Source organism: Cibotium barometz, chromosome 38 (genome assembly GCF_041138505.1).
Source record: "Cibotium barometz isolate CiBa-2024 chromosome 38, ASM4113850v1, whole genome shotgun sequence".
Lineage (NCBI taxonomy): Eukaryota > Viridiplantae > Streptophyta > Polypodiopsida > Cyatheales > Cibotiaceae > Cibotium > Cibotium barometz.
In genome coordinates, this window is record NC_141083.1 from 8,135,342 (window position 1) to 8,160,279 (window position 24,938).

Consider the following 24,938-nt stretch of genomic DNA (forward strand, 5'->3'; position numbering starts at 1 on the left):
ATGTGTAGAAGCGGTTGCAGCTCCTCCCTGAAAAGAACTACCACCCCCCTGATCCTCTACTACTGTGTACCGACCTCGTCCCTACTCTGCAAGCTGTCTCCCATCTGTATCCTGTCACCTGTGGCATCATCTGACCAGGGGCCTGGTGAGTCTCCGAGTAGAAGACTATATCTCTATCTCTAAAGCTGTCCTCAAAGGCACCTACATCAAGTCTGAGGGATCCATTGCAGTTCCAGGCTGCCAGCTTTAATTTGGTCCCATAGGTCTCGCACCGTCATGTAGAGCATCGCTCCACGATGACCACCCTCCCTTCTCTATAAAATGCTATCTTTCCCTTTTCTCTTGCCGCCCTAATCTATGGCATGACTTCCTTCATATGTGCAAGCTGTGAAAGAGTAAGATCATCACCAAGAAAAATGCCTGTATTCTTTAAAGTGGGTCGTCTCTTCAAGAACTCCTTCTTCGCCTCAATAGAGGGGAAGCGAAGTATGAGAGCTCTTTCCTTTGATGTTTCCCCGTTGCCTCCGCTTTTTTTGCCCACTCTCCAGGCTTTTGCGTGTGCCGGACTGTCAATCCCCATCAACACCATAAGCTCTTTCACCTCCTCTTCAACTTTATCCCCGTCTTTAAGGCCGGTAATCCTCACATGCAAAGCACGTGTACGTCTTCGTTGTTCCTCTTCCAAAGTCATGTTAATGATTGTAGGTGTAGGGGTTGTTATCTCCTTACCTTTACCCTTCTTGGCGACCTCTATCCACTTCTCCGCTTCATCCATCTTCTTTTGAGTTTTGGTGATGACTTCCACCCATGAGGAAGTCTTTGCTTCGTGTTGCTTCTCTTCTTCCTTAATTGTCCGTACTTGTTCCTTGATAACCTTGAGCTCTTCTATCATGGATGGCTGAATTTCACCTTCTTCAAGTCCACCATTTGCCTTGGCCTCTGCAAGCTCCCTCTGAAGAGCTGAAATTACGCCTTTGAGCGTGTCGACTTCCCTGTGAAGGTCTTTGACTTCTGCTATGAGGTCCTCCTTCTCCTCTTTCCACCGCTTACCCTCATTGAATACCATTTGGAGAAAGTTGGCTTTCTCCTTCCACCATCCCTCCATCTCCGCTTTCCATTCCTTCATCTCCTTTCCCACATTTGTTATCCTCTTGTTTGTGACCATAAAGGTCGCCTTCGTCGGGTTGCGCAAGGGGGAAGCCATGGAAGAAGCGAGAGAGAGAGAGTTATGTTGCTGCCTTGGGGGCCTGAGCAAGAGTGGGTGGGGAAAGGGGGCCACGCCACACAGCCTAGCGGATAGATAGGCTGGCCAGCATATTGCCAGCAGAACTCTGCGGCGAACAGGGAACAGGGCAGCAGGCGGGAGGGGGTGACAACAAGTTCCAACAGAGAGGGGGCGGCGAGCAGGGGAAACAGCAGGCGGCGGAAGCGAACAGGGCGGCGGCGAGTAGGGCGAACAGCAGGCGGGAGGGAAGGCGGCGGAAGCGAGCAGCAGGGCGAACAGCAGGCGGCGGAAGCGAACAGGGCGGCGGCGGCGAGCAGGGGGAACAGCAGGCAGGAGGGAAGGCTGCGGGAGAGAGAGAGATATTGAGCGTCTACTAAAGACCCAATGGGCCTATGAGACCAAAGTGATACAATAATGTCCATGGCATATCTCATTATGAAAGAGAGACTTGAAACTGAGAACACAAAACGGTGTTTCAAGGTTTCGCGTTTCGTGAAACGTGTTTCAACATTTCAAGGTTTCAGCCGAGCTGAGAGAGAGAGAGAGAGATTGAGCGTGTACTAAAGACCCAATGGGCCTATGAGACCAAAGTGATACAATAATGTCCATGGCATATCTCATCATGAAAGAGAGACTTGAAACTGAGAACACAAAACGGTGTTTCAAGGTTTCACGTTTCGTGAAACGTGTTTCAACATTTCAAGGTTTCAGCCGAGCTGAAACGCGTTTCATGGTCACCATGTGAATCTGGCCTAATGCATCATCCTTTGCAAAGTTGACTCGACGACCTCATCGCTTGGACCCAATACATCATCATTCTGCAATAAATTGTCTGCGGGTGATGCATGATCCTGTGTCCCAGAATTCTCCAAGAGAGTGGCCATGAGAGACGACTTGCCACTCCTATAGAATGCTAGTCTAGACGGAGCCTTAGACTGTCTCGCCTTAGAGGTGCGTTTCGCGTTTCGTGAAACGTGTTTCAACATTTCAAGGTTGCAGCCGAGCTGAAACGCGCTTCATGGTCACCATGTGAATCTGGCCTAATGCATCATCCTTCTGCAAAGTTGACTTGACGACCTCATCGCTTGGACCCAATCTCAGCCGTTTTATCCCGAGGAGTAGGATTGTAGCACCAATGGTGGTGAGAGAACAATTGCATCGCGAAATGTCCACAACACAGTATTGCCACTTCATGCATATGCAATTGAGGCATTGACTTTTTGGAGCCATGTTGCTCTATGTATATATTACAAAACTTATGTAAATAAAGAATGTTGCACTTTACAGAGGGTGAGAGTGTTTAGGTTTCAGAACCATAGATGGCACGTCGACCCACCTCCAGCCAAATTTGCCAAAGAGAGATCTTGGAGGTTATGGTTATGGGAGGGCTGGCCACTAATGCGTCTATGGTGGAATCCTCATGAGTGGCGGTGGCACGATCCCTTCGCCCCTAAGGATGCCCTCGACAACCCTTTCTTTGAGTACACTCTCCGTCTCAACCGCAGGATTCAGATGCCAATGCTAGAGGTTGACAGTACGCCAAGAAGAAAAAACATGGGGAGATGACTAAATATACAGCCCATGTTTTATCTTCTCCAAAGGCAGAGCATTGGTTAGGGGAGAAGACTAGATATACAGCCCATTTTTAATCTTCTCGGAGGTTGAGCATCGACCCCGTCCTCCCCCTTGGTTAGATCCCTGGCTTGGTATTGCATGAGGAGGTTCTTGGTTCACATACCTCCACGGTCAGCTAATGAAGCTAACAAACAACCTATTATGTGGAATGACTTGATCTTTGATGAGTATGGTAGACCTCTTGGTGCAGCTACCCATATTCAATGGGCTGACTGGGAGACTCTCTTCCCCACACTGTTGGTTTGGAAGAGGCTTAAAAGCCTCATGAAGGATTAGAGAGGGGTGCTTACACAACATTTGGGGGTCACTAGTCAGAGCATTGTGCAAATTGATGCTGCGATACCCAACCATTCGACCATAGGGACCTTCGAAGGGATTTTTATCAATCGTGGTTTGGAGTTTTCTCCAAGACACGTGTACCACTACAAGTTATGGGCCTCCCCACTCCGGGGGAGGATGATGGACTGGTCTTTTTCTTTGTATAGGATCAATGGTATTTGGAGGGATGTGATGTGCATGATATCACCGAGGGCCTGGTGGTGCGTCATATGAGAGTTGTTGGCAGAGCACGGAATCACTTTTATATTGATCATGCCCAAGGGATCATCACAGATGCTTGGGGCCTTTGGTTGTATGGCGGATGCCCTATAAGGTTTGCATGGAGAACCTAGTGAGTGGGTGTGAAGGGATGGTTCGAACCCGATGAAAAGCATGCCTTCTTCAGTTATAGTATGATGCATCTTGTTACGACCTTGTGTTTTTCTCTTGATAGTATGCAAGTGTGCACGGGGACATGGTGGACAGTGAATAGCTTCAAGGACATATTCATTTTATAAGGACCTTTTCTTTCATAACCCCATGTGGAAGGGGGGAGTCGGGACAAAGGATTTAAAGGTTTCAAAACCAATCCCCCTTTTTTGGGATAAATCGTGGCCCTTGGAGGGGGGGGGGGCTCGTTATTTTTGGGGGAGACACTTTTTATGGAGAAGTCAGGCTATAGCATATATGTGCTTTTCCTGGCGGGCAGGGCTGGAAGCTTGACGTGTGTGTGTTTTCTCTTGGAGGGGCTGACGGGCTGGAGCTGCGGCACATGCTCTCTCTCTCTTTTTGTCGTAGTCAATTTAGAGCTGGATAGCAATTCTTGCCCACTTACGTGGGAGAGAGAGAGATTTGTCTCATAGGTCTATCTGGCCTTCCGTAGACGTTAATATATCTTTTCTTTCTTTCTTTCTTTCTTTCTCTCCTCTCTACCCCCTTTCTTTACGGCAGCCACAAGCATTTCGTAGTCAATTTAGAGCTGCATAGCAGTTCTTGTCCACTTACGTCTCTCTCTCTCTCTCTCTCTCTCTCTCTCTCTCTCTCTCTCTCTCTCTCTCTCTCTCTCAGGAGGGCAAGTCGCATGGGCGACGGATTTATTGTAGCTTTGTGGGCTTCCGCAAAGCATTTGATATAGTGCCCAGAGCCAGATTGATGAGGCGATTACAGGAGATGGGGGTACCCACAGAGCTCATACGGGAGATTATGGCTTTATATAGATCAGTTGCAGGACAGGTACGCACCCCAGAGGGGGTCTCTACTTTGGTTCACTCCACTACAGGAGTGAAGCAAGGTTGCCCGTTATCTCCTTCATTGTTTGGTATGTATGTGGATGAGGCTTCTGACTACATTGAGAGATTGGGGGACAGAGGAGCCCAGCTAGCAGGTACTTGGATCCCACTATTGTTATATGCTGATGATATTGTGTTGATCTCTGACTCCCCTGAGGATATGCAGCGTCATCTGGATGATTTACATGAGTTTGCACATGATAGTGGATTGTCTGTCAACCTTGGCAAAACCAAAGTTATGGTGTTTAACACCACGCCACAGTGGGTTAGGCGATCAGCTCCCACATTTACATATGGGCAGGAGATTGTGGAGTATACAGATGCATATACATATCTTGGGGTAGTATTCAGTGGGCCAGTGTTTTCGATGAGGAGAGCAGCAGAGACTAGATTGACTAGAGCACATGCAGCCCTGGGTGGTTTGGAGAGGATGTGTTCGCAGGTTCAGTTTCATATATCTCTCTTTCTCTCTCTCTCCCATGGAAGGCGGTGCAGGATTGCTGGACGTTGCAGGAGGGGAGGTGTAGGGCAAGATCAGGGAAAGCTTCGGGGCTGTTTTGAACGAGCTTGTGGGCTGTTTTTAATGGCTGCGTATACAGCTGTATGCATGGACACTTGGCTGCGTGTACAGGGACTCAGGGATGTGTCTCAAGAAGAGACAGGAAACAGGCTTGTGTGGGTTTGTGAACTCAAGGCTGTTTAGCACTCATTGTCGTGACAATCAAGGGACCTGGTCAGAATGCTGCGTTCATGTATTTTCAGTTTGTGACGGCCTATGCAATTCAGTGAGGGCTCTTTGAGGCTGTGGAAAAAGCATAGAGTTTGCTGTGGAAGACAGCCTTGGTTTTGGCACTGTTTGTGGACGGTGTTGTGTATGTTTGCACGTGGGAACAAGACATGGGTTTCCAGCTGCAAGTACAGGGTCACTTGAATGTGTTTCTTGGCATGGAAGTGATGCAAGCTCGCATGGGTGCATGTTCATAGAGAAGATTGTTTTTTGCCTGCTTGAAAGGAATAGAGGGACCTGCAGTTGTGGACATATCTATGATTTTGGATGATTCATGAGAAAACAGGTCACTGGATGTATGCCGTTGTTGGCACTGTCTTTTGAATGGTGCTCTGAATGGTTATGTGTGGAAACAGGACAAATGTTTCAAGGGGAAATAGGCCTAAGGGTTTCATGTGGAAACAGGTCGTAGGTCTCTCGAGGAAACATGGTTTCTCCAAGAGATAGGTCGCATGCAGGCAGTGGGTACAGGAATGGACACATGTTTGGTACAGCCTTGCTACTGATTGGACAGGGGTTCGGGAATCCATGACTGAGATGGATAGTACCCTTGGAAGGCAGAGAGGGTTGATACATGTGTGTCGACCGTATGGTATGCTGTGCTGTGATGTGAGTTCTCTTTTTGGGAAACAGTTTGGAGTCTTTGCTGTGATGCAGGAGCACTGGATGTGTTAGGGTGTGATGTTGTTCATAGGGTGAGAGGCTATGGATGGTTGTGGCAGCCATGATCATGGGAGAAAGCTTCTGTATGTAGGACTCAATGTGTGGGAGTCTTTTGATGTAAACAATGGCTGGACTTGTTTGTGGATGCCGAGTGGACAAGAAGTCATGATGCAGGGTCTTTGCAGGCTTCACGAGCTCTACTATGATGTCTAAGTTTCCAGCCTTATTGTAATCAAAGCTATTATAATCAATTAAAGAAATACCGCAAGGGGCGCCACTGCGTTTTGGGGCCAATCGGTGTTCGTGTACTGTTTGTAGGAGCACTCTTTTTTTTTCTCTCTTTTTTTTCCAGAAAGGAGACATCTATTAAGTATGAAAAAAATTTACAAAATGGAGATTTCACACCAAGAAAGGTGGAGATCTCAACCAATCAGGAGCCCGGTGCTGCCAATACGGTCCTGAGTGAGAGGACGTGAAAAAGATACCAATGTCCCACTCTCTCATAAACTGGCTGCGCTTCCTCTCCGCAGCCCTCGAAGCTCCCTGGATTCTAGCCCAGGTAGCCATGATGGTGTGAGTAATATCACTCCAAATCCTGCAAAGACACTGAGAAACAAGAACGGGAGTACCCTCAATGGCCTCGGTGCATCTAGCCTTCCAGATATTCCAGGCTGAGATGCTAGCAATAATCTCCCAAGAGCTATCTGACCTCTGTGTCGTTGGGACAAAGTGTGAAAGTCGTAAATCCTTGAAGACAACACTGCCCAGCAACTCCTTGCCTAACCATAATGGGCAAGCTCCTGTCAGTCCCCTCGAATCTTAGCTGAGGCCCAGACTGTGTCAACCAAATGATAGAACCAAAAGAAATGATAGCATCCCTCTTAATCCTACCAAAGAGAGGTGCAATCGCAGACCAAACCCTCTGTGCTTCCCTGCATTCCCATAAACAATGGTAAACTGACTCCGAAACTCTTGCACATCTAGGGCAAGTTGGGCAAGCACCAGTAACTGACCTCCACTGATTGGTGGCTAGACCACCATGAAGAGAAACCCAGATATAGGAGGAAATCTGTGGCTTCCTATAAGAATGCCACAATCTCCGCCAAAAAACCCTCTGAATGTCACTCGAAATGCCGTAAGATTCCCAATGGGGTCTAAGAGTAGGGACACTCTGAATGTGTCCCACAGCAAAAAAACTGGCGGACAGAAAGTTCAAGCTGGCGGCTGGTCCTGAAAACTGAGCGCAGCTAGGGAGATGGTGACCTGAAGCTATGGCGGGCAACACAGGGCAGGAGCAGCTTGCTCTGATACCATGTAGAAAATATGAAAGCAAGAGCAGACTAGAAATGAAACAAGAACAAATGAAAGACAAAGAGTTACCTTGAGATGAGTGTAGACAAGACACAAGATTGATTGATTATTGATGTGACACCTACAATTTATAGGTGAGAAGTACAAGATTGAGTAGACTCACTTATGGGATAAATGTAGAGGTACCACATGGCACTAGACTCAAGACACAAAGACTCAACTGAAACTAGACTAGAGAAATAGTACACCTAGTGTGCACTTATTTCCAACAAAATATCAGTGATTGAATGCGTAAGCCTCAAGGCTTTTCAAAGCATAACCTCAACTGAGCAAGATCACTGCCAAAGTGTACTGCTGTCCACTGTCAAATGGTACCTGAAAAGCCAAGTCCAGAGGCACAAGGGCCTTGCCAGCTGTGCAACAGAAAGAACAGAAGCTTACCAGATGAACATGTGAAAGAAAGACAACAAATGTCCACCAAAGAATGACCAAATATCAGCCCAAAAGCTGAGAAAAGTCAATGACAAGCACGCAGCCTGTATGTAGCAGTCGCCCTGCTGAAAATCACCCAGAAAGAGTGTCGACCAGCAAATGGGAGCCCGGGAATGCAGTTGTCAAGCTCCAGGAGAGAGAATCGATGCAGTTTCCAGCAAATGCAGCCTGTAGATGCAGTCGCCCAGCAGAAGGAAGCAGTCTGGAAGAACTTTTCGCGACAGAAACCTTCGAGAAGGATGCAGGAAGCCACAAAGAGAGGCGACTTGCTGAAAATCAGTCCTGGAAGAAGGTGGGCAGCAAAAGTGTGATCCAGACGAAGCTTTCACGCGGGAAACCAAGGCAAAACCTGCTCTGATACCACTGTTGGGTGGAGTAGACAACAGAAGCAAAGGAGACGGAAGCAAGAAGCAAAACGTGCTGCTAAAGTAGAGTTAACTGTAGAATCATTGAAAGTACAAAGACTACCCCCAATATGATGAAACCCTAGCATGGGTGTCCCAACACAACTAGGTGTCATAACAGGTACATGTACTAACTGTACCATCTAACCTAAAGTCTAATAAGTCTAATAACTAGACCTACAAGGCACATACCAAGGAATGTGCGGTACCAATGGATTGCCCATAGAGTAGCCTACAGCCCACAGTTAGAGCAGAGCTGCAGTTGCCCATGGACAGGAGGGCTAAGTTCGCCTTTCATGCGAATGAGGCCTTTTGGACTCAGATGGGTGGCAGATGCAACAAAGAGTTTTTTTCAGCACACCGGCCTTTCCATAGCAGGGACTCTGTGAGGTACTTGCAGGATTCACAGTGTGAGGTTCAAATTGAGCCTGATAAGGTGAGGGGTATTGCTTCAGAATTTTATCGGTCTTTGTTGACTGCAGAGGTGCCCTCCCCTCAGAGAGATGTGGCATGGCATAAAGTTTGGGAGTGCATGCCCAGGCTCATTACAGATGCTATGTGTTCTTCCCTGGATGCCCCTTTCTCGAAGGATGAATTCCTTCACGCTATGCATGCTCTTTCGAGTGGCTCATGCCCCGGGGATGATGGTCTTTCTCCCACCTTCTTTATTCTTTTTTGGGATTATATTGGAGATGCTATCACTGTTGCCCTTCAGGAAATGTGGGTGTAGGGTATGATGCCTCCATACCTCACGGAGGGGCTGATTCACCTTATCCCCAAGAGTGGGGACAAGACTGACATCAAGCAATGGAGGCCCATCACCCTCCTTGGATCTGCATATAAAATCTTAGCTAAAGCCTTGAGTATAAGGTTGCAGCCGATTCTCCAAAGGACTATCCATGATACCCAGAATGGGTTCCTCCAAGGAAGGAGTATATTTGATAGCATCTTTTCTTTCTGGGAAGCTGTCGAGTGGGCAAAGGCTAGTCAGCAGCCTCTTGCCATTCTTTTGCTTGATTTTGAAAAAGCTTATGACAGAGTGGATTAGGATTTTTTGGAGGGCACTATGTCACACATGGGGTTTTCCCAAAACTGGATCAGAGGTGTGTCCTGCGTATACAGGGAGGCTCATAGCACTGTTTTAGCCTGTGGGGGGCGTGGTGAGCGTTTTCAGATTTCCCGTTCAGTGAGGTAGGGCTGTCCCCTCGCTCCTTTACTGTACCTCATTGTAGCTGAGGCTATGAGCAGGTTTCTTCGGGCTACCCCTGGTGTTGTGGGTCTCAGGTTGCCTTTATGTACGGAGGAAGAGTTATTGGACTCTGAGTCAGCTGATGACAAGGCATTGTTCCTTGAGGCTTCACATGCTTGTTTATGTGCTTTCCGGACAGCCTTGGAGGCCTTTTGTTTGGCAGCAGGAGCTACTATCAATTGGCATAAGTCAGTTGGTTTTTGGATCAGTGATTCTCCTCTTGCAGATTGGGGTACAGATGTTGGTTTTACTTGGATTGAGAGAGGATGCTCTGCTAGATACCTTGGTTGTCAGGTGGGTGTTGACATCTCCCCTGCACAACAGTTTGCTCCAGTGCTCTTAAGCATTAAAAGCAAACTTCATCATTGGAGTAGGAGGAAGCTCGACTTGGCCTCCTCTAGAGCTCTGGTGGTTAACCAAGTTTTACTAGCCACGACTTGGTTTATCGCTTCGTGCTGGATCTTTCATAAGGGCTACATTGGACAGCTTCGTCGCCTTATTCCGAACTTTCTTTGGTCAGGGCTTGATGGAAATGCACACACCAGGGCTAGAGTTGCTTGGGAAACCATTATCAGGCCTAAGCAGGAAGGGGGATTGAATATCATTGACCCTGAGGTGCAATGTAAGGCTTTGCTGTGTAAGCTGGTTGTTAGGGGCTTTCTTCTAGGCTCTAAGCCGTGGAAGGACTTTCTCATGCAGCAGATCATAAAGGGTGTCCCTGTTCGCGGTGGTGACTGGATTCTCAGCTCACGCTTTATTTTTTCGGATGCAGTTCACCGCTCCCCTTCATCCCCCCTGGTTAGGTCCCTCCTACGGGCCTGGGACTGCCTGAGGAGTTTTTTGGTACACATCCCCCGCGTTCAACGGAGGAAGTCAACCGGCAGCCCATTCTGTGGAATGATTTGATCTTAGATGTGCATGGTAGGCCTCTTGGGGCAGCTATGCATATTCTTTGGGCTGGCGGGAGACGCTTTGCCCCACAGTGTTGGCTTGGAAGAGGTTTCAAGGCCCGCTTGGAGCAGTCATGTGTGCAACTATGTGCTGAACCGATGTTCAATTAAAGCATTGAAATCTATAACAACCGATGAGGCTTGGAATGGCAGAATCCCTGTAGTAACTCATATGCGTGTTTTTGGATATCTGGCTTACGTGCATGTACCAGCACAACAAAGACATATGTTTGAAGAAAAGGACATGGGAGTTATGTGACTTGCTTGTAGGCAAGCATGCTATCGGCACAAAATGGGTGTATAAATTGAAATGCAAGCCTGATGGTTTGATTGATCGCTATAAGATTCAATTGGTTGCCAAAGAGTATGCCCAGTGAGAGGGCATTGACTATGAGGAGACTTTTGCACCTACTTCCCGTATGACTACATACGCACTATTGTTGCATTGGCTGCACATAAAGGTTGAAATGTGCATCAATTGGATGTCAAAACTGCTTTTCTGAATGGTGATTTGCAGGAAAAGGTTTAATTATCATAGCCTCATGGCTTTGTTCAAAAAGATGCAGAGCATAAAGTATGCAGATTGCGTAAAGTCCTTAAAGGCCTTAAATAGGCTCCTCGTGCTTGGTATCAAAAGATTCATGCGTACTTGCGCTCTCATATTTTTCAGAATAGTCCTACTCAGAGTACCCTCTATGTTCGCAAACAAGGGGATGATTTCATAATCTTGAACCTTTATGTGGATGATTTGCTAGTGACTGGCCCTGAGGAGGGGCAAATTTCAGCTTTCATTGTTGAATCACAGCATGGATTTGATGTTACAGAAATGGGGCTTTTGCATTACTCTTTGGGTACTCAGTTTATACCAATTGAGGGGCTCATCATGGTATCTCAGAGAAGATACATTGAGCAGCTCTTAGAAAGGTTCCAAATGACAGATTGCAAACCTGTTTCTACTCCTATGGAACCAGGCTTACGACTATCACTTGAGGACTCTTCCAAGCCATTTGATATTGCCACCTATCAACAGGTTGTGGGATGCCTTATTTACCTATGCTCTACTCGTCTTGATATTCAGTATGCAGTGTCACAGTTGAGCATATTTATGCATTGCCCTAGCACTAAACAATGGCAAGCAGTGAAGTGTGTCTTTTGTTATCTTAAAGGCACTTAGGACTTTGCATTGTTTCATGGCAATGTGTCTTCTTTATACTTAACCACCTACACTGATAGTGACTGGGAAGGATGTTATGACACTAAGGTATCAACCAGTAGTAATTGTTTCCTTCTTGGCAGTTCATGCATTTCATGGCTCAACAAGAAGCAGCCGACAGTGGCCACTTCTAGTTGTAAGGTTGAGTATAGGGCAGTTCACAGCTACTGTGGAGTGTGTATGGCTCCGCCATCTATTGGCAGATCTTGGTATTAGACAGCCGTCTTCTACCACCATTTTCACTGACAACCAAAGTGCGTTGGCAGTGGCGCGGAATCCGGTTTTTCATGCACGACAAAGAACATTGAGGTGCATTATCATTATGTCAAGGAGAGGCTCCATGCAGGAGAGGTAACCTTGACTTACGTGCCTCAATATGCCAATGTGGCAGATGGGTTTACCAAGTCTCCAGGGTAGTCTACTACATCCTATACACGTTCACACCATTCACTTCAAGGAGGTTTGTTAGCCTTTGGCCTTCGGGAAGTCTTGGTGTGAACAGTCTTACACACGGGCACCTTTTACCCTGTGCTGGCAAGGATTTTTCCCCATGTGAACACACTCTAGTGTGTTTAGCACTTTAGCCTTGACACCATTAGTACTTTGTACTACACGTTATCATTGAGTACAATTTCCAGCACATTTTTCCTCATACGTCTCTCTCTCTCTATATATATATGTTCGAGTTGCCTATGTATGTCTGTGTGTGCACAGGGAGGTTCAACCCCATCCAACAACTATTGCCATGCTCTTGCAGAGCATGTCCATGTCATTCGATAGCCTTGTGAACAATTTAAAGCACCTCCCTGATCCAACATTTGAAGGTATTGTTACAACACTTCTTGAAGAAGATACAAGGGTCAAAGAAGGGTGGATCTACATCTACATCAACATGGTACGTCCAAATCCCACTTGAAATGTAGAAGAGGCATGTTCAAGCCCAATGCTTCAAGAAAGATCCGTCAAAGCGAAAATGTAACAAGTGTGGTGAAATAGGCCATTTTGGAAGAGATTGTACCAAAGATGTCACTAAGGTTGAGGGAAATTATGTAAGTTCCTCACATGACGAGAAACTCGTCTAGTTCAGGAGTGAAACATGTTTGCTAGAATTGGGAGTGAACCACATTACTCTATAACTCATCTCTTTTGTCAAATCCCATCATATAAAGGCTACCTACCTTGTCTTCTATACTATGGTTGAGAGGGGGTCTTTTTTTTTGAACTTGTATATCCGATGCTCTCCTTGTCCCATGGTGGCATTGACAGGGGGTGTTGATGTACAAGGTTAAGGATGAGGAGAAGAGGTAATGGGGGTGTAAACACACCCAAATAAAGTGGGTATGTGAGTGGAAAAGGGATCTAGGGTTAGCCCAAACCCTAGCTCTTCATGGAGCCTATGTAAAGGGCAGGAGACCTTACTTTTTGTAACAACATGAAGGAGAAGGCTAAGCCAACTATGGAGTGGCTGAAACAGAAAGTAATACAAGAAGCTTTCTATACATCTTGTGTCCTCTCTCAAGCTATAGGCTCTCAATGATGATTTAGTAAGTTGTTTATGCTTGCTCATTCTTTTATGTTTTGCTCTCCTCTTGTTCCATTGCTTCCATTGTTGAATGCTCTAGATATCCATGATTCTTAACATTTATGCTCATGTACGGTTATCAACCTAAATCTCCAATAACTCTATCAGGACTTAAGGGTATAAAGATTGATGCGGCTATAGATTTCTTAGTAGATAATCAGGAGACGCTAGTCAGTGCACGAGAATCTATTAGAAGTGCTCAGGATAAAGCACGGTTTTATGATGATAGAAAGCGTTTTCCAAGGGAGTTTTCCGAGGGAATGCTTGTATATCTACGGATACCCAAGACTTGTGAGATGTTGCGGACGGGAAAGGTTGGAAAGTTGTCCCTAGGTACTGTGGACCTTATCGGATCTTGAAAAAAGGATCGATGAGGTGGCTTATAAATTAGAATTCCCTCCTAATGTAAAAGTTCCTTAGTTTCCCATGTGAGTAGACTCAAGGAAAAACTTGGAGCTGAGGATAACATTGTTACACCTCGGAAACTAGTTCAGGTTGGGACTTGTCCTTTGTTCCACATGGGCCAGAGCTTATATTGGATTTCAGGGAGAGGAAGCTTAGGAATAAGTTGATTCTTGAGTATAAGATCAAGTGAAAAGACACGGTGGTGGAGGACCCAACTTGGGAGACAATTGCTAGTTTGGAGCGGAGATTCCCTGATTTTGTTTCCTAGAGAGGAAAGGTCTTAGGAAGGGAAGTATGTTATGTACCTAATACTAATCCTTTGGATTATGGTCAGGATTGGGGAGTCTTGGAATTGGGGAAAGGCCACAGACAGGTTACAAGTGACTAGGGTTCATTATTAGTGATAATCCATGGTTACTGGCTATTTATAGCTGGATTGTTATTTATAACGGTAGTGGTCATTATATGGCGGATGCCTAGTTTTGGTCCTGAAGCATTTGGTGACTATGACTAGAGCAACGTCTTCCTCTAGAGTTTATCCTTACTCATTATGTGACATCCTCACAATGTCTTCTCACAATCATCTTGCATCCAAAGCACTCACACAGCAAACACATAGGTCTTTCACATCTGGATCATCATCTAGCACTTAACACTTTGCTCATTCCAAGGAATAGTATCAAACAGCTTTCAACCCACGTTTGTATATCTTCTAGTTTGGCCAGGCCTACACATCTCCTTTCAGATATCTTTTTGCCAAAAATAAATTGTTCATGCAATGCACCAAACTTTTGGCTACGCAGAGTTTAAAACACCAATGAGAGATCTTACTACCTTCCCAATTTTATAAAAAATCGTTAATGTATCCCTTGGCAAATCTGCACTGCAATTTTGAAATGTTTTTAATATAATCCCTTGTTTTGGTTCATCCCTTGCCAAAGAGACTTTGAAGGGAGTTTTGGCATCACCCGAATCAAGGGAAAGATGTTCTGCACAACTATCTGCAATAACACAGCCTTGCTTGGATAAGTTTCTGCACACAAAATTCTTCATGCTTGTTACAGAATTCTAACAGCAATTTTGTGGTGTGGGCAGGCCATTTGCCAGGCATAGATATTTCTGTCTCAGCATGAGAGTACTTTGATGTTATCGTGTAAAAATACCATAAAGGCCATCTGTAATTGTTTGTTTATTGACTGCTACATTATTGAAGAGCAAGGCCTCGTAATCAGTGAGTCTGGCCTCCAGGTCATGTATTCTTGCTTCAAACGCCATTTTTTTATCCTCCCAGGATTGAGCTTGTACTGCAAAACTGTGAAGAATAGCAGCACCTTTAATCAAAATGAAGAAGATGCGCCCAGTTGATGACTAATCTTTAACAGATGTTTACAGATGAAGACCAGTGGATACAAAGACTGTATACATAAGCTTATGGAATTTCAAGAACAAGAACTACCCATCATACTAAAGATCTGTTTCATAAAGACAACTTATTTGCTGATATATGGTGTTTTAGCAACATATCAACCCATTGAAACTCCATGTGGTAAGGGAATCTGTGTGCATGTGGACTCCCCATCTTATTTTTTACTTGAGACTTCTATTAAGTGTGCACGTAGACTCACCATCTTATTTTTTTATTTGAGACTTCTATTAAGTAAAATAAAGGGAGATCTCAAACCGATCGGGGGCACTATGCTGCCATAACCAATCAATAAGGTCTCTCAAACATAACATCTCATTGCTTAAAAAGTTCAAGCACTATTTGATAGGTGCACGATTTTCTACATGTGGTTCAGATGTCATTATTTGGGCATTCTGAGTGCTTCTGACCTATGGACAAGCTTTGGACCTATGGACGAGCTTCATAGGGGACATGACGCCTTATGGTAGGGGATGAATGTCCATGACAAGGGTCATGTGGACTCGCACCTCATGGAAGGGGACTTATGTCTATGCGGAGGGCCAATAAGATGGATATCTGAGGTCGGGGATTTTGGTCCGTGCCCATATTCAAAGTATCGTATCCCGGTTGGCATGGGGACGTACTGTCTTCGCTCACGTAGTGGCTTTCTTCTTTGTAAGATCATGTAATGGCGAAGCAATCTTAGCAAAATGCCTCATGAATTGCCTATAGTAGTATGAACATAATCCAAGAAAGCTACGCACTTCATGTACATTTTGCAACCCTAGCTAATTCCGAATGGTTTCAATCTAGTACTATATGGGGTGACAGTACTATATGGGGTGATATCATCCATACTCTTATGGCTACTTGGGCTCGCATTCAGGGGCCCTCTTGTTCTACGCAAGCGAAGCACGTGATATTTATGTGGGAGTGGGACCATGGCATCTTCTTTTCCTCTAGTACCGCAGGTCTTACATGGCATCATGATGCTCCTCAGTGGTTAAAATCACCTTACATATTGGGGTGATTCTATTCTTTTCCGGCTTATGGCTTTGATTGTTATATATATACCTTCATAAGGTCAGAAAAATCTGAACTTACGAATTGAGAGATTTGAGAAAGAAATAATAGTGAAGAAGGACAAAGACAAAAACAAAGCATTTGAAAGATCAAAAATAAATAAACTAACAAACCTAGCTACTAAGGAGAGGAAATCAAAAGATAATATCAAACAAAGACTTTTAATTAAGACATTAACAAAAAAAACAAAACAAAACAAAAAACAAAAAACAAAAACAAAAACAAAAAAACAAAACAAAACAAAAAAAAAACAAAATAACAAAATAACAAAACAGAGAACTGTAAACTCTAGACCTAAAGTACTAAGAGCTTGAACCAAACGTTAAGCTAAACTTTAAAAAAGACTTCAACTCAAAAGTGCAACCATTAACTCCAATGTCTATCCGAACATGAAGTGTAGGTTCATCAACTCTATCATCCATAGCGTGGACAACAAGCTATGACATCCCTACTCACATCATCAGTGCCCAAGAGTAGGTGCAGGTTTGTATAAGGTTAGTCCAAAAGAGCATGCTTTATAAAACCAGCGAACTGAGTTTCTATCACTCTCCGGAGGTGATGGGCATACTCAGCCATGATAGAAACTAGCACTCAAAGTCTGCTCTAAGGTATAACAACAAACAATTACAAAACATAGGAAAGAACCAAACTAAGTCTATATTAAGCTAGAGCAAGAAAGAAAAGACTAAACAAGGCCTACTCTAAGTTAGAACAACAAACCCTACTCTAAGCTAGAACAAGCCACTTTTACAAAAAAGAGCATTGAATTATGGATTAAGTGGGCTTTTCAACTCCCCACTTCTATAAAACTTACTCCTTATCGTTTTAAACATTCCAAAAGCTGAAATACCAAAGATAAACTTACTACGATTCATGAAAGAACGAACCTTTTTAAAATCTTATTGAAACTATAACCTTTTTCGATAAGCAGCAAAATAAGATGGCATCATTGACAGATAAAGGCAAATTTAGTAGAGCAAAGACGAGAGAATCTAAAAAAGTTGAGAGCAGATAACACCATACTTAGCTGTATGAGAAATATTGGAAGAAAAGTGTGGCATCCGAATGATCTTTAAGTTAGCATATTCAAGTTGTAAGCGTTTGTCATAAATATCTACAACGAAGCCTGAAGATGATTGAGTGATCTTAAGGTCTAAAAAAGCACAACTATCTCTATTCGAGGTGCACTTAAGTTCGCAAAATTCCTTGGGATAGATCCCTCCACCTAAGGAATTTGGACTGATATACAAAAACTCTTGAAAGGAAGGAATGTCATGAACAAAGAGGCCATCTACAAAATGTCTCACATTACAAAGTTTGTGAAGAAAGATAGGACAAGTATTAGCAGAAATAAGGCGTTCCATAAAATCAAACTCATAAGTAAAAAGATAAAAATTAGCAAGAAAGACGGCACAATTGATACCCATGGGAAAAAAATTGCTTGCTTAAATAAAGAGTCGCCTAAGGATATATAAAGGTTATCTAGAAGAAAGTCTAACCAAGTACAAATGTCATCCTTGTCTACAATTTTGGTGAATCTTTTCTTTCTCTTATGTACATCTTGATTTTTACATTTTAACCAAGAAAAATCAAAATGCAAAGCTGACTTTTCTACTAATAAAGCCTTGCATCTATCCTCTTCTAATCTATAGGCATCTATAGGCAAAAACTTTCGTCATAAGGGATCTAATCCTTACACGTAAGTCTTCTAAGTCTAGTTTAGTGTGTAAGGTCGTGAAGTCGAAGGTTTGAAGGCATAAAGGAGATGACTTTTCAACTAGGCTCCGAGAGGAGTTCAAGGATTTCAAGATGGGAACTACTCCTACAGAGTCTTTTAAGACCCAACTTGTGTCTGTAGGGACGTCAGCATCTTTAAGAAGATTTTTCCGAAGGTCATGGACACTAGGTAAAATGGCTTTAAAGCAATGACTAAGCCATTTAGAAACATCCGTCAAAGATGTATTGCAAGAAGTAGCTATGAACTTGGGCTTTATAGGATTCTTATGAAACTTCCAAATTGTATACACAGAAGGCAAAGTAGGGTTGCACTTGAAACCAAACGATTTACAAAAATCTTGGTGTTTCAAGATAACGTCTTGAGAAGAAAGTGAACAGCTAGTATAAGTCTCAGAGGAAAAATTCACTTCACTTAACAAACATTCTAAGTAAAACTTTTTACAAGTAAAAACAAAATTGTTAGAACACTTGTCTACGTAGGAAATAACAAAATCTCATGAAATTTCTTGAGAGCAACTAAATCGCTAGAAGATAAAGAATTGCTAACAGAGGGAGTACTCTTTGAACAGAATTTCATGAGTTTCTAAGAGGCCTTTTTCAAAATAGTAGCTTTCCAATGAGAAAAAATGCCTTGAACTCCTAAAGATTCTTCTAGCTTGACTACAAAACTAGATATGCCCTTTTCTATGGCTTTAAGAAGACAAGAGTCAACTGAAGAAAGTCTAAATTTAGCACCTTTAGAAAAGAGCTCTTTGAGCGAATGAGAAGGAAGAATGGAGCAATCTGCAGTGACTACATGTCCTAGAGATTCCTCCACAAACGAAGAGAAGATAGCCTTCCTACAAGGGCATTCAGTTCTAAGAATGGCTGATTTATTGTGCTCTTTCAAGTTTCTCCCAATATCACTATAATTGAAAGCTTTTTGACCTAAGGTTTTTACATGTTTGAAAGCTACTAAAGGATGATTCCAAACTTTTCTAACACAAGGGGCAAGAGCTTCCATAAAAATAGAGCTCAATCTTATTTTATCTAGATCAGGAGAGGTAAAGATAGTAATCAACAAATCTTTTCTCAAAACTAAGGAATGGTTAAGAGTAGAGCATTTAGACTTCAAAAACTTGCCTACCAATAATCTTAATTGCGTACTATGAGAACTACTAATATCTAGATCAGTAAAAGAAAAGTTTTAGGGTATAAAGGAGTTTAAAAAGAATTTTGACATTATACATGTCAAAAACTCAAAAAGAGAACTTACCCAAACTCATGAGCTTGGCTAAGAACACCAATCTCCGTTTATAATCTCTATAGGCAAAAATTATATTGTTAGATGAACTAACCTCGTCTGTTCTAGAGTTAGAAGTGTTTGCTATTTCTATGCTAGGAGTATTGACTTGTTGTAAGGTTGAAATTCTAGGAAATGTCAAGGAAGGAAAGGGATGAGAAGGCTGCTTAGGATGCCTTTTCCACAACATAGGGATTTAAGGCTTTCTTACTTTTTCGTAAAAAAGACTTGCCGTCCAAATTATACCCTTTCGGAAAGAAGGTATGCAAAGTTCTCATCCAAAAAAGCTCTCGAGGCCAAGCTACTTTGTAAAACTCTCTAGAGTTTCTAAAAGAGCCTTCAATATGCTCAATAGGAAAGCAACGGAAAGATTCGAACCCAAATTTAGCAATGGCTGCATAATGAGTTTTACACTTTCAAGTGAAGTGCTTCTATTATGAACTCTTCTAGCTTCCCTAACATATTCTTGAAATCTTATAAAAGTTGTTCTAAAGGTTTGGCAGACATACATTAAGGAACTATCATGGATGTTATAAATAACATAAATAAACTGAGAGGTGTGAACGGGGCTTAAAGGACGCTCTGTTAAAAGATGTTTCTTTCTTAAACATCTTAAACATTTAGGAGCCTTAAAGGTATTATTAGTAAAGTGAGTACTTAATAATATAGACTTGAATTTTGCCCAATGAATAGAAGTCTCTTTCTGAGAAAAAAAAAAGAAAAGAAAAGAATGGTTTCAATCTTAACAGGATCCATTCTTACACCCTCTTTGGATACAATGTGCCCCAAATAGTGTATATCTGAGAGAGAGGTATTAACGTCAATAGAAAAGTGAGAGAAAGAACTCACTTTTCTTAGCATTTATAAAGAGTTTAAGCTTTCACAACTCTTCAAACACTGTAGCCAAATGAGTCTTATGCTCCTTATTCTTGGAGAAAACCAAGATATCATCAAATAATAAACCTGTGAATTTACAATGGGATCGAAATATCATGTCCATCGTACGGTTGAATGTTGTCGGGACATTGGTAAGGCCAAAGGCATTAGCCAAAACTCATACAATCCAAAAGTTGTCCTGAATGCGGTTTTATGGACATCTTGGGGTACCACACGAATCTGGTGATAGCCACTCTTTAAGTCTATAGGCTAAAACAAGCCGAGGCATCAAGCTTATCCAAAATGTCATCTATGCGTGGGATTGAAAACCGGTTCATGATGGTGAGCTTGTTTAGAGCTTGATAATCCACACACATGCGGAATGATCCATCCTCCTTTTGCACAAGAAGCACACGAGAACAAAAGGGTGAGGAGCTTAGCTGAACCAAACCCTTCTCCAAAAGCTCATTAACTTGTTTCATGATCTCTTCTTGTTGTACAACACTCACACGATATGCGGGTTTGTTAGGTAGAGAACTACCTGGCACAAGATCTATGCGATGATCCTCGGGCTTCGGAGGAGGTAGTTCTCCTAGCAATGTATCGGCAAAACAATATTTATATGCATCAAGAAAATTCAGCCTTTCTTAAGTCAATACATCCACATTCACATTACATTGTTCAATTTTATCATGAACAAAAACCAAGTACATGGAAAGACTCTTTTTCATTGCCCTATTAATTTTATCATGAACAAAAACCAAGTACATGGAAAGACTCTTTTTCATTGCCCTGTTAATTTGGATGTGAGATACAGCTGGGATGGAATCCCCTTCTTTGCCCCAGCATCAATGACATGCATGCGGCCTTGATGCATAAAAGTGATCCTATTGGTTTTATATTCTTTGCAGGGCTCAAGTCTATGATGCCAAGGGTTACCAAGCAATACATCACATCCATTCAGAGGAGCAATCAAGAAATGCTCATGATCCAAATAGCCCTGTATATGTATGCGCAACTTCCGAATAAGAGGAGTCACCTGCACCTCTTTGCCAACAAAAGCGGCCTCTACCTCAATCTGGGGTCCCATGTCCCTAATCTCTATGCCCAAGGCGGCTACCATGTGTGTAGAGATGAATTTATCTATTGCACAATCATCAAGCATAAAAAAGGCAGGTTGATCCTTGATTTGCCCCCAAGCTTTGCATACCACCCTCTCTTTGCCATCATGCTCAGTGCTACCTTGTACATCGGAAATGGCATGCACATTAGCCTCGGGTGGCTTGTCCTCTTGCTTTTGCTTGCGGGTAGAGCATTGTCTAAACATATGCTCTTTACTACCACAAGAAAAACATTTCCCCTCTTTTGCATATTGCTCCCTTTGCTCAGGAGTCAAGCCAAACTTGTTCTTCTTTGGTTCAATGTCCTTGGATGGGGTATTTTCAGTTTTACCTCCCTTTTGGGCTTCCCGAAAGCTCTTTTTTTAGGTGGCTGTCCACCTTTTTGCAGGTTTGGGACAACCCTCTCTTTGCCCTTAGAACCTCCTTGATCTTGCTTAATTTTAAGCACCAATTGATCCGTAGCAAGAGCAGATGCTATGAGCAGCTGAAGGGTGTGTTTCGGGTGCAATTCGATGCCTGAACGGTAAGCTGGTTGCAACCCGGAGAAAAACTTCCTTTTCTTTTTATCTTCGAAGAGTTGCATAAAGGGAGTAACCTCAAGCAAGACTTTCCAATATTTGTTTACATATTGTTGCACACTCTCATTGTCTTTTTGCTTAAGTCTATCCCACTTTTATGTGAGAGTTTACTCCACATTCGGAGGCAAAAATTGAGCATAAAATCTGTCCTTGAACTTTTTCCAAGTACAAATGAGATCTTTGGTGGTCTTTTCAATGATCCACCAATGGACAGCTGTCCCCTTCAAGAACATGCTTGCATGACAAACTTTAGACTTCTCAGTGAAGTCCTCATCACTAAAAGCAATGTCAAACCGAGCCACGAAAGCAAGCACTTTGGAGGCATCATACTCTCCATGAAAGGCATCAAACTGCACGGACTTGTCTCCTGCCTTAAACTCCTTGAGCTTTTTGGGATGTGATTCATGTTCTTCCCTCTTTCTCTTTCCCCTATCCAATGGAGCAACCCTCTCTGCATGGGCTTCATGGGCAACCAAAGATGTTTCACGAGGCACAGTGGCATGTGCATTATGAATCTATGGCCCAAATGCAAGTGACTTCCCTGAATGATGCAATGTCTCACCCACGAGACAACTCAATGGGCAAAGTCTTTTGGCTTGCATGCCGACCACTCTCTCCATGATAAACATTCTTAGAATCCACAAGGCCATCATGTCGCCCACTAGCTCCAACATGCATGTATATGTTTCCTCCTGTCCCATGAGGAGTAGGTGCATGGCGAGAAGTGACGAATACTTCTTCCTTGTGTATAAAAGACCTCAACCGTTGAGATGTTGGATCTCCATGCTTCAAACGAGGTGGATTCTTAAACATTTACTCTCCATCCTCTCCTTCTTTGAGATCACCCTTTTAGATGAGATAGGATAGTGCCAACTCCCTTGGCTTCTTGCCCACTTCACGAGCCATAGACTCAAAGGTCATATCCACCATAGCATCAGCTTTCCTTGCTTCAATGACCCTTTGTACATGGAGATTTTCATGCAAAAATTTCAGCTCTTGCTCCTTTGCCTGCAAAAGCTTCTTCTTGTGCTCCAATTCAGCTCTCAATGCATTGGGCTCATCCTCATGCATAGGCTCTTTTCCACGGGATGGTTGTCCCATCAAAGCACTGTCCTAAACTCTCTCAAGAGGCTTGTGCCTTCCATGCAATGCATTGGAATCACGAGAGGCACTAGATTGACATCTCGAATTTGGCACTTTCAAAGGGTTGCCTTGGCTGTCCATTGAGTCAAGTGTCTATATTTGCTTTCGATCTCAAAACACCATGACTCCTCTTGAGAACGAGAGACGACCGGACTCTGATACCAATGTAACCGCTCCCTATAGCACGCCTGCAAATCAGAAGATAAAATACACATTTTATCACTTAACTAATACAAACAATGGAACAATACTTACAACATTAAAACTGGAAATGACAAAGAACACTTACCACTATCACTGGGGCCAAAAAGGGCCGCTCTCCCACCCCCCCCCGCCCCCCCCAATACAGTTTGCATTTGTTGGAGTATTTATATGTACAAGTGTTCACGAGCTCCAAGGCCAGATTTCTCCATAATATGGAGTGAATACAACTGAAAAACAATAAGATTTCTGTCGATGAAGAATCGGTTGTCGGAGTAGACCAAATTACAAGCAATCTCCCACCTTCACTAGGTAAACACCTGCCTCTCACTAGTCTTCCGGGACCGTGTACCAACAGGCACGCCCGTCCTAACACCTCGTAGAGTGAGCCACCGCAGAGGGAGTGATACTTGGTGCTCCCAAATAAGATTTGCTCCCAGTTTCCCTCAAACCCCAATGACCTTCACAGGCTCCTCAGCAAGCGAGGGCACGGTCAGGGTACTCATGGGAAAAGATCACCATCCCAGTGGCCTTCCATGGTGAAGGCAACCAATGGTGATGCTTGCCTACACAAGACTAGGAAAACAACATTTAAATTTAATATTATCTGAATTTGAAATACATAAACAAGTACCTAATAAAGATTCAAATTGGGATGTAAGGTGAGGAGACTGTCCCCCCATTTAATGTAGTCCTGATCGGTGCAAATAGCCATAGTCGACGTGTACTGATGACGAACACAAGGGCAGCAACAACCACAGTTTGGTACTGGCACCACACGCGGGTACTGGAGCAACCACCAGGCGAGTACTGGAGCAGGTACAGGGCAGTAGTAGGTAGTTGGTACAGAGGCGGGTGTCAGGCGTTTTTCTGAGTGGTCTTTTGGGCCTGTGTACATACGTGTGCATGGTGTGAATGAAAATTTGCCGTGGAATGCCTTGCCGGATGCTCTGGGTAGATGCTTTTGGTTTTGGGCTGGTTGCAGGCCTGTCCGGTGAGAGGTTTGCTGGGTTGATTTAAGCTGTTCGGCCGCTTGATATGTGTGGGCACGTCAAAATACAATGGGCACTAAGTGGCATTTGAAGATGTGGAAAGCGTGGAAAGCAACCATTGATGTGGCCAAGGTAGCAGGACATGAGTGTGAAAGCATCGGGGCAATTAAAGGTTGCATTTGAAGAGGTGCATGAGCAATGAAAGATTATAGGGCCAAGGTAGTATTGAGTATTGGTGTGAAATGGTATGGAACGGCCGCCATCCATTAGGAGAGAGGAGGAAAATAAAAAACATGATGTATACAGTGTCTTCTGGAAAGTATGCGTGGAGCTTTGAGATGCCGCCAGCGGGTATATTCCAAAAGGTTGGCGTGGCGAAGAGGTGGCGAGTCGGAGCCTGCAAAAAGAAAAGGTAGAGATCGCCTTGTACGAGGTGGGCTCTCGGGCCAAACCGCAGCCATAGACAGAGTTGAATTGGGGGGCTCTCAGGCGCAACCGAAGCCGACAGTGGAAGAGCTGCACGAGGCTGTCTCTCTGGCGCAGCTACAAGATAAAGCGAAGGGAAGTAGACAAGATGGCTGGCGTCGAAGGGCTGACGAGCTGAGCGGGCAGCGAGTGCAGAACCAAGGAAGAGGATTACGTGGGTTTTGGCTGGGCCACAGAGAAGGCGAAGAGGCTAGCGTGGCTAGCACCAGTCACACAGGCGCAGGTTTGAGCCGTCATTAAGCTGCGTGTGGCCGCCTCGTTGTGAAAGAGTGGCCCCCCTTGTGAAAAGCAGCGAAGACAAAGAGGTAGCTGCAGGTGAGCGTGGAGCGCAGCTGGCGTATACTGGTTGACGGGCTGCAAGTGTGGAGGGTGCAGCCGCAAGCATGTGTGAAGAAGCCGCCTTGGTCAATAGCCGACGGGCGTGAAAAAGGAGTGGAGAAGGCCCTTGGGTGTGGCCGCCTCAGAATTGAACGCAAGCAAGCGTAGGTGCTGAAGCTTGGAAGAGCTGACG

The 24,938-nt window shown here is 44.0% G+C and overlaps 1 protein-coding gene and 1 pseudogene across 1 annotated transcript in view; both read right to left on the minus strand.

Moving 5' to 3' along the window:
• LOC147616301 (uncharacterized) overlaps nucleotides 1–24,938 on the minus strand; it is a 149,144-nt gene that overhangs the window by 63,086 nt on the left and 61,120 nt on the right. The window contains exons 12-13 of the mRNA XM_086777027.1: nucleotides 14,687–14,835; nucleotides 14,358–14,524 (exon numbers count right to left, since the gene is read on the minus strand). Of these exons, the coding sequence (XP_086633153.1) occupies nucleotides 14,358–14,524; nucleotides 14,687–14,835 (316 nt within the window). The remainder of the gene's footprint in view (nucleotides 1–14,357; nucleotides 14,525–14,686; nucleotides 14,836–24,938) is intronic.
• Nucleotides 16,883–24,938, minus strand: part of LOC147616302 (uncharacterized) — a 30,304-nt pseudogene continuing 22,248 nt past the window's right edge.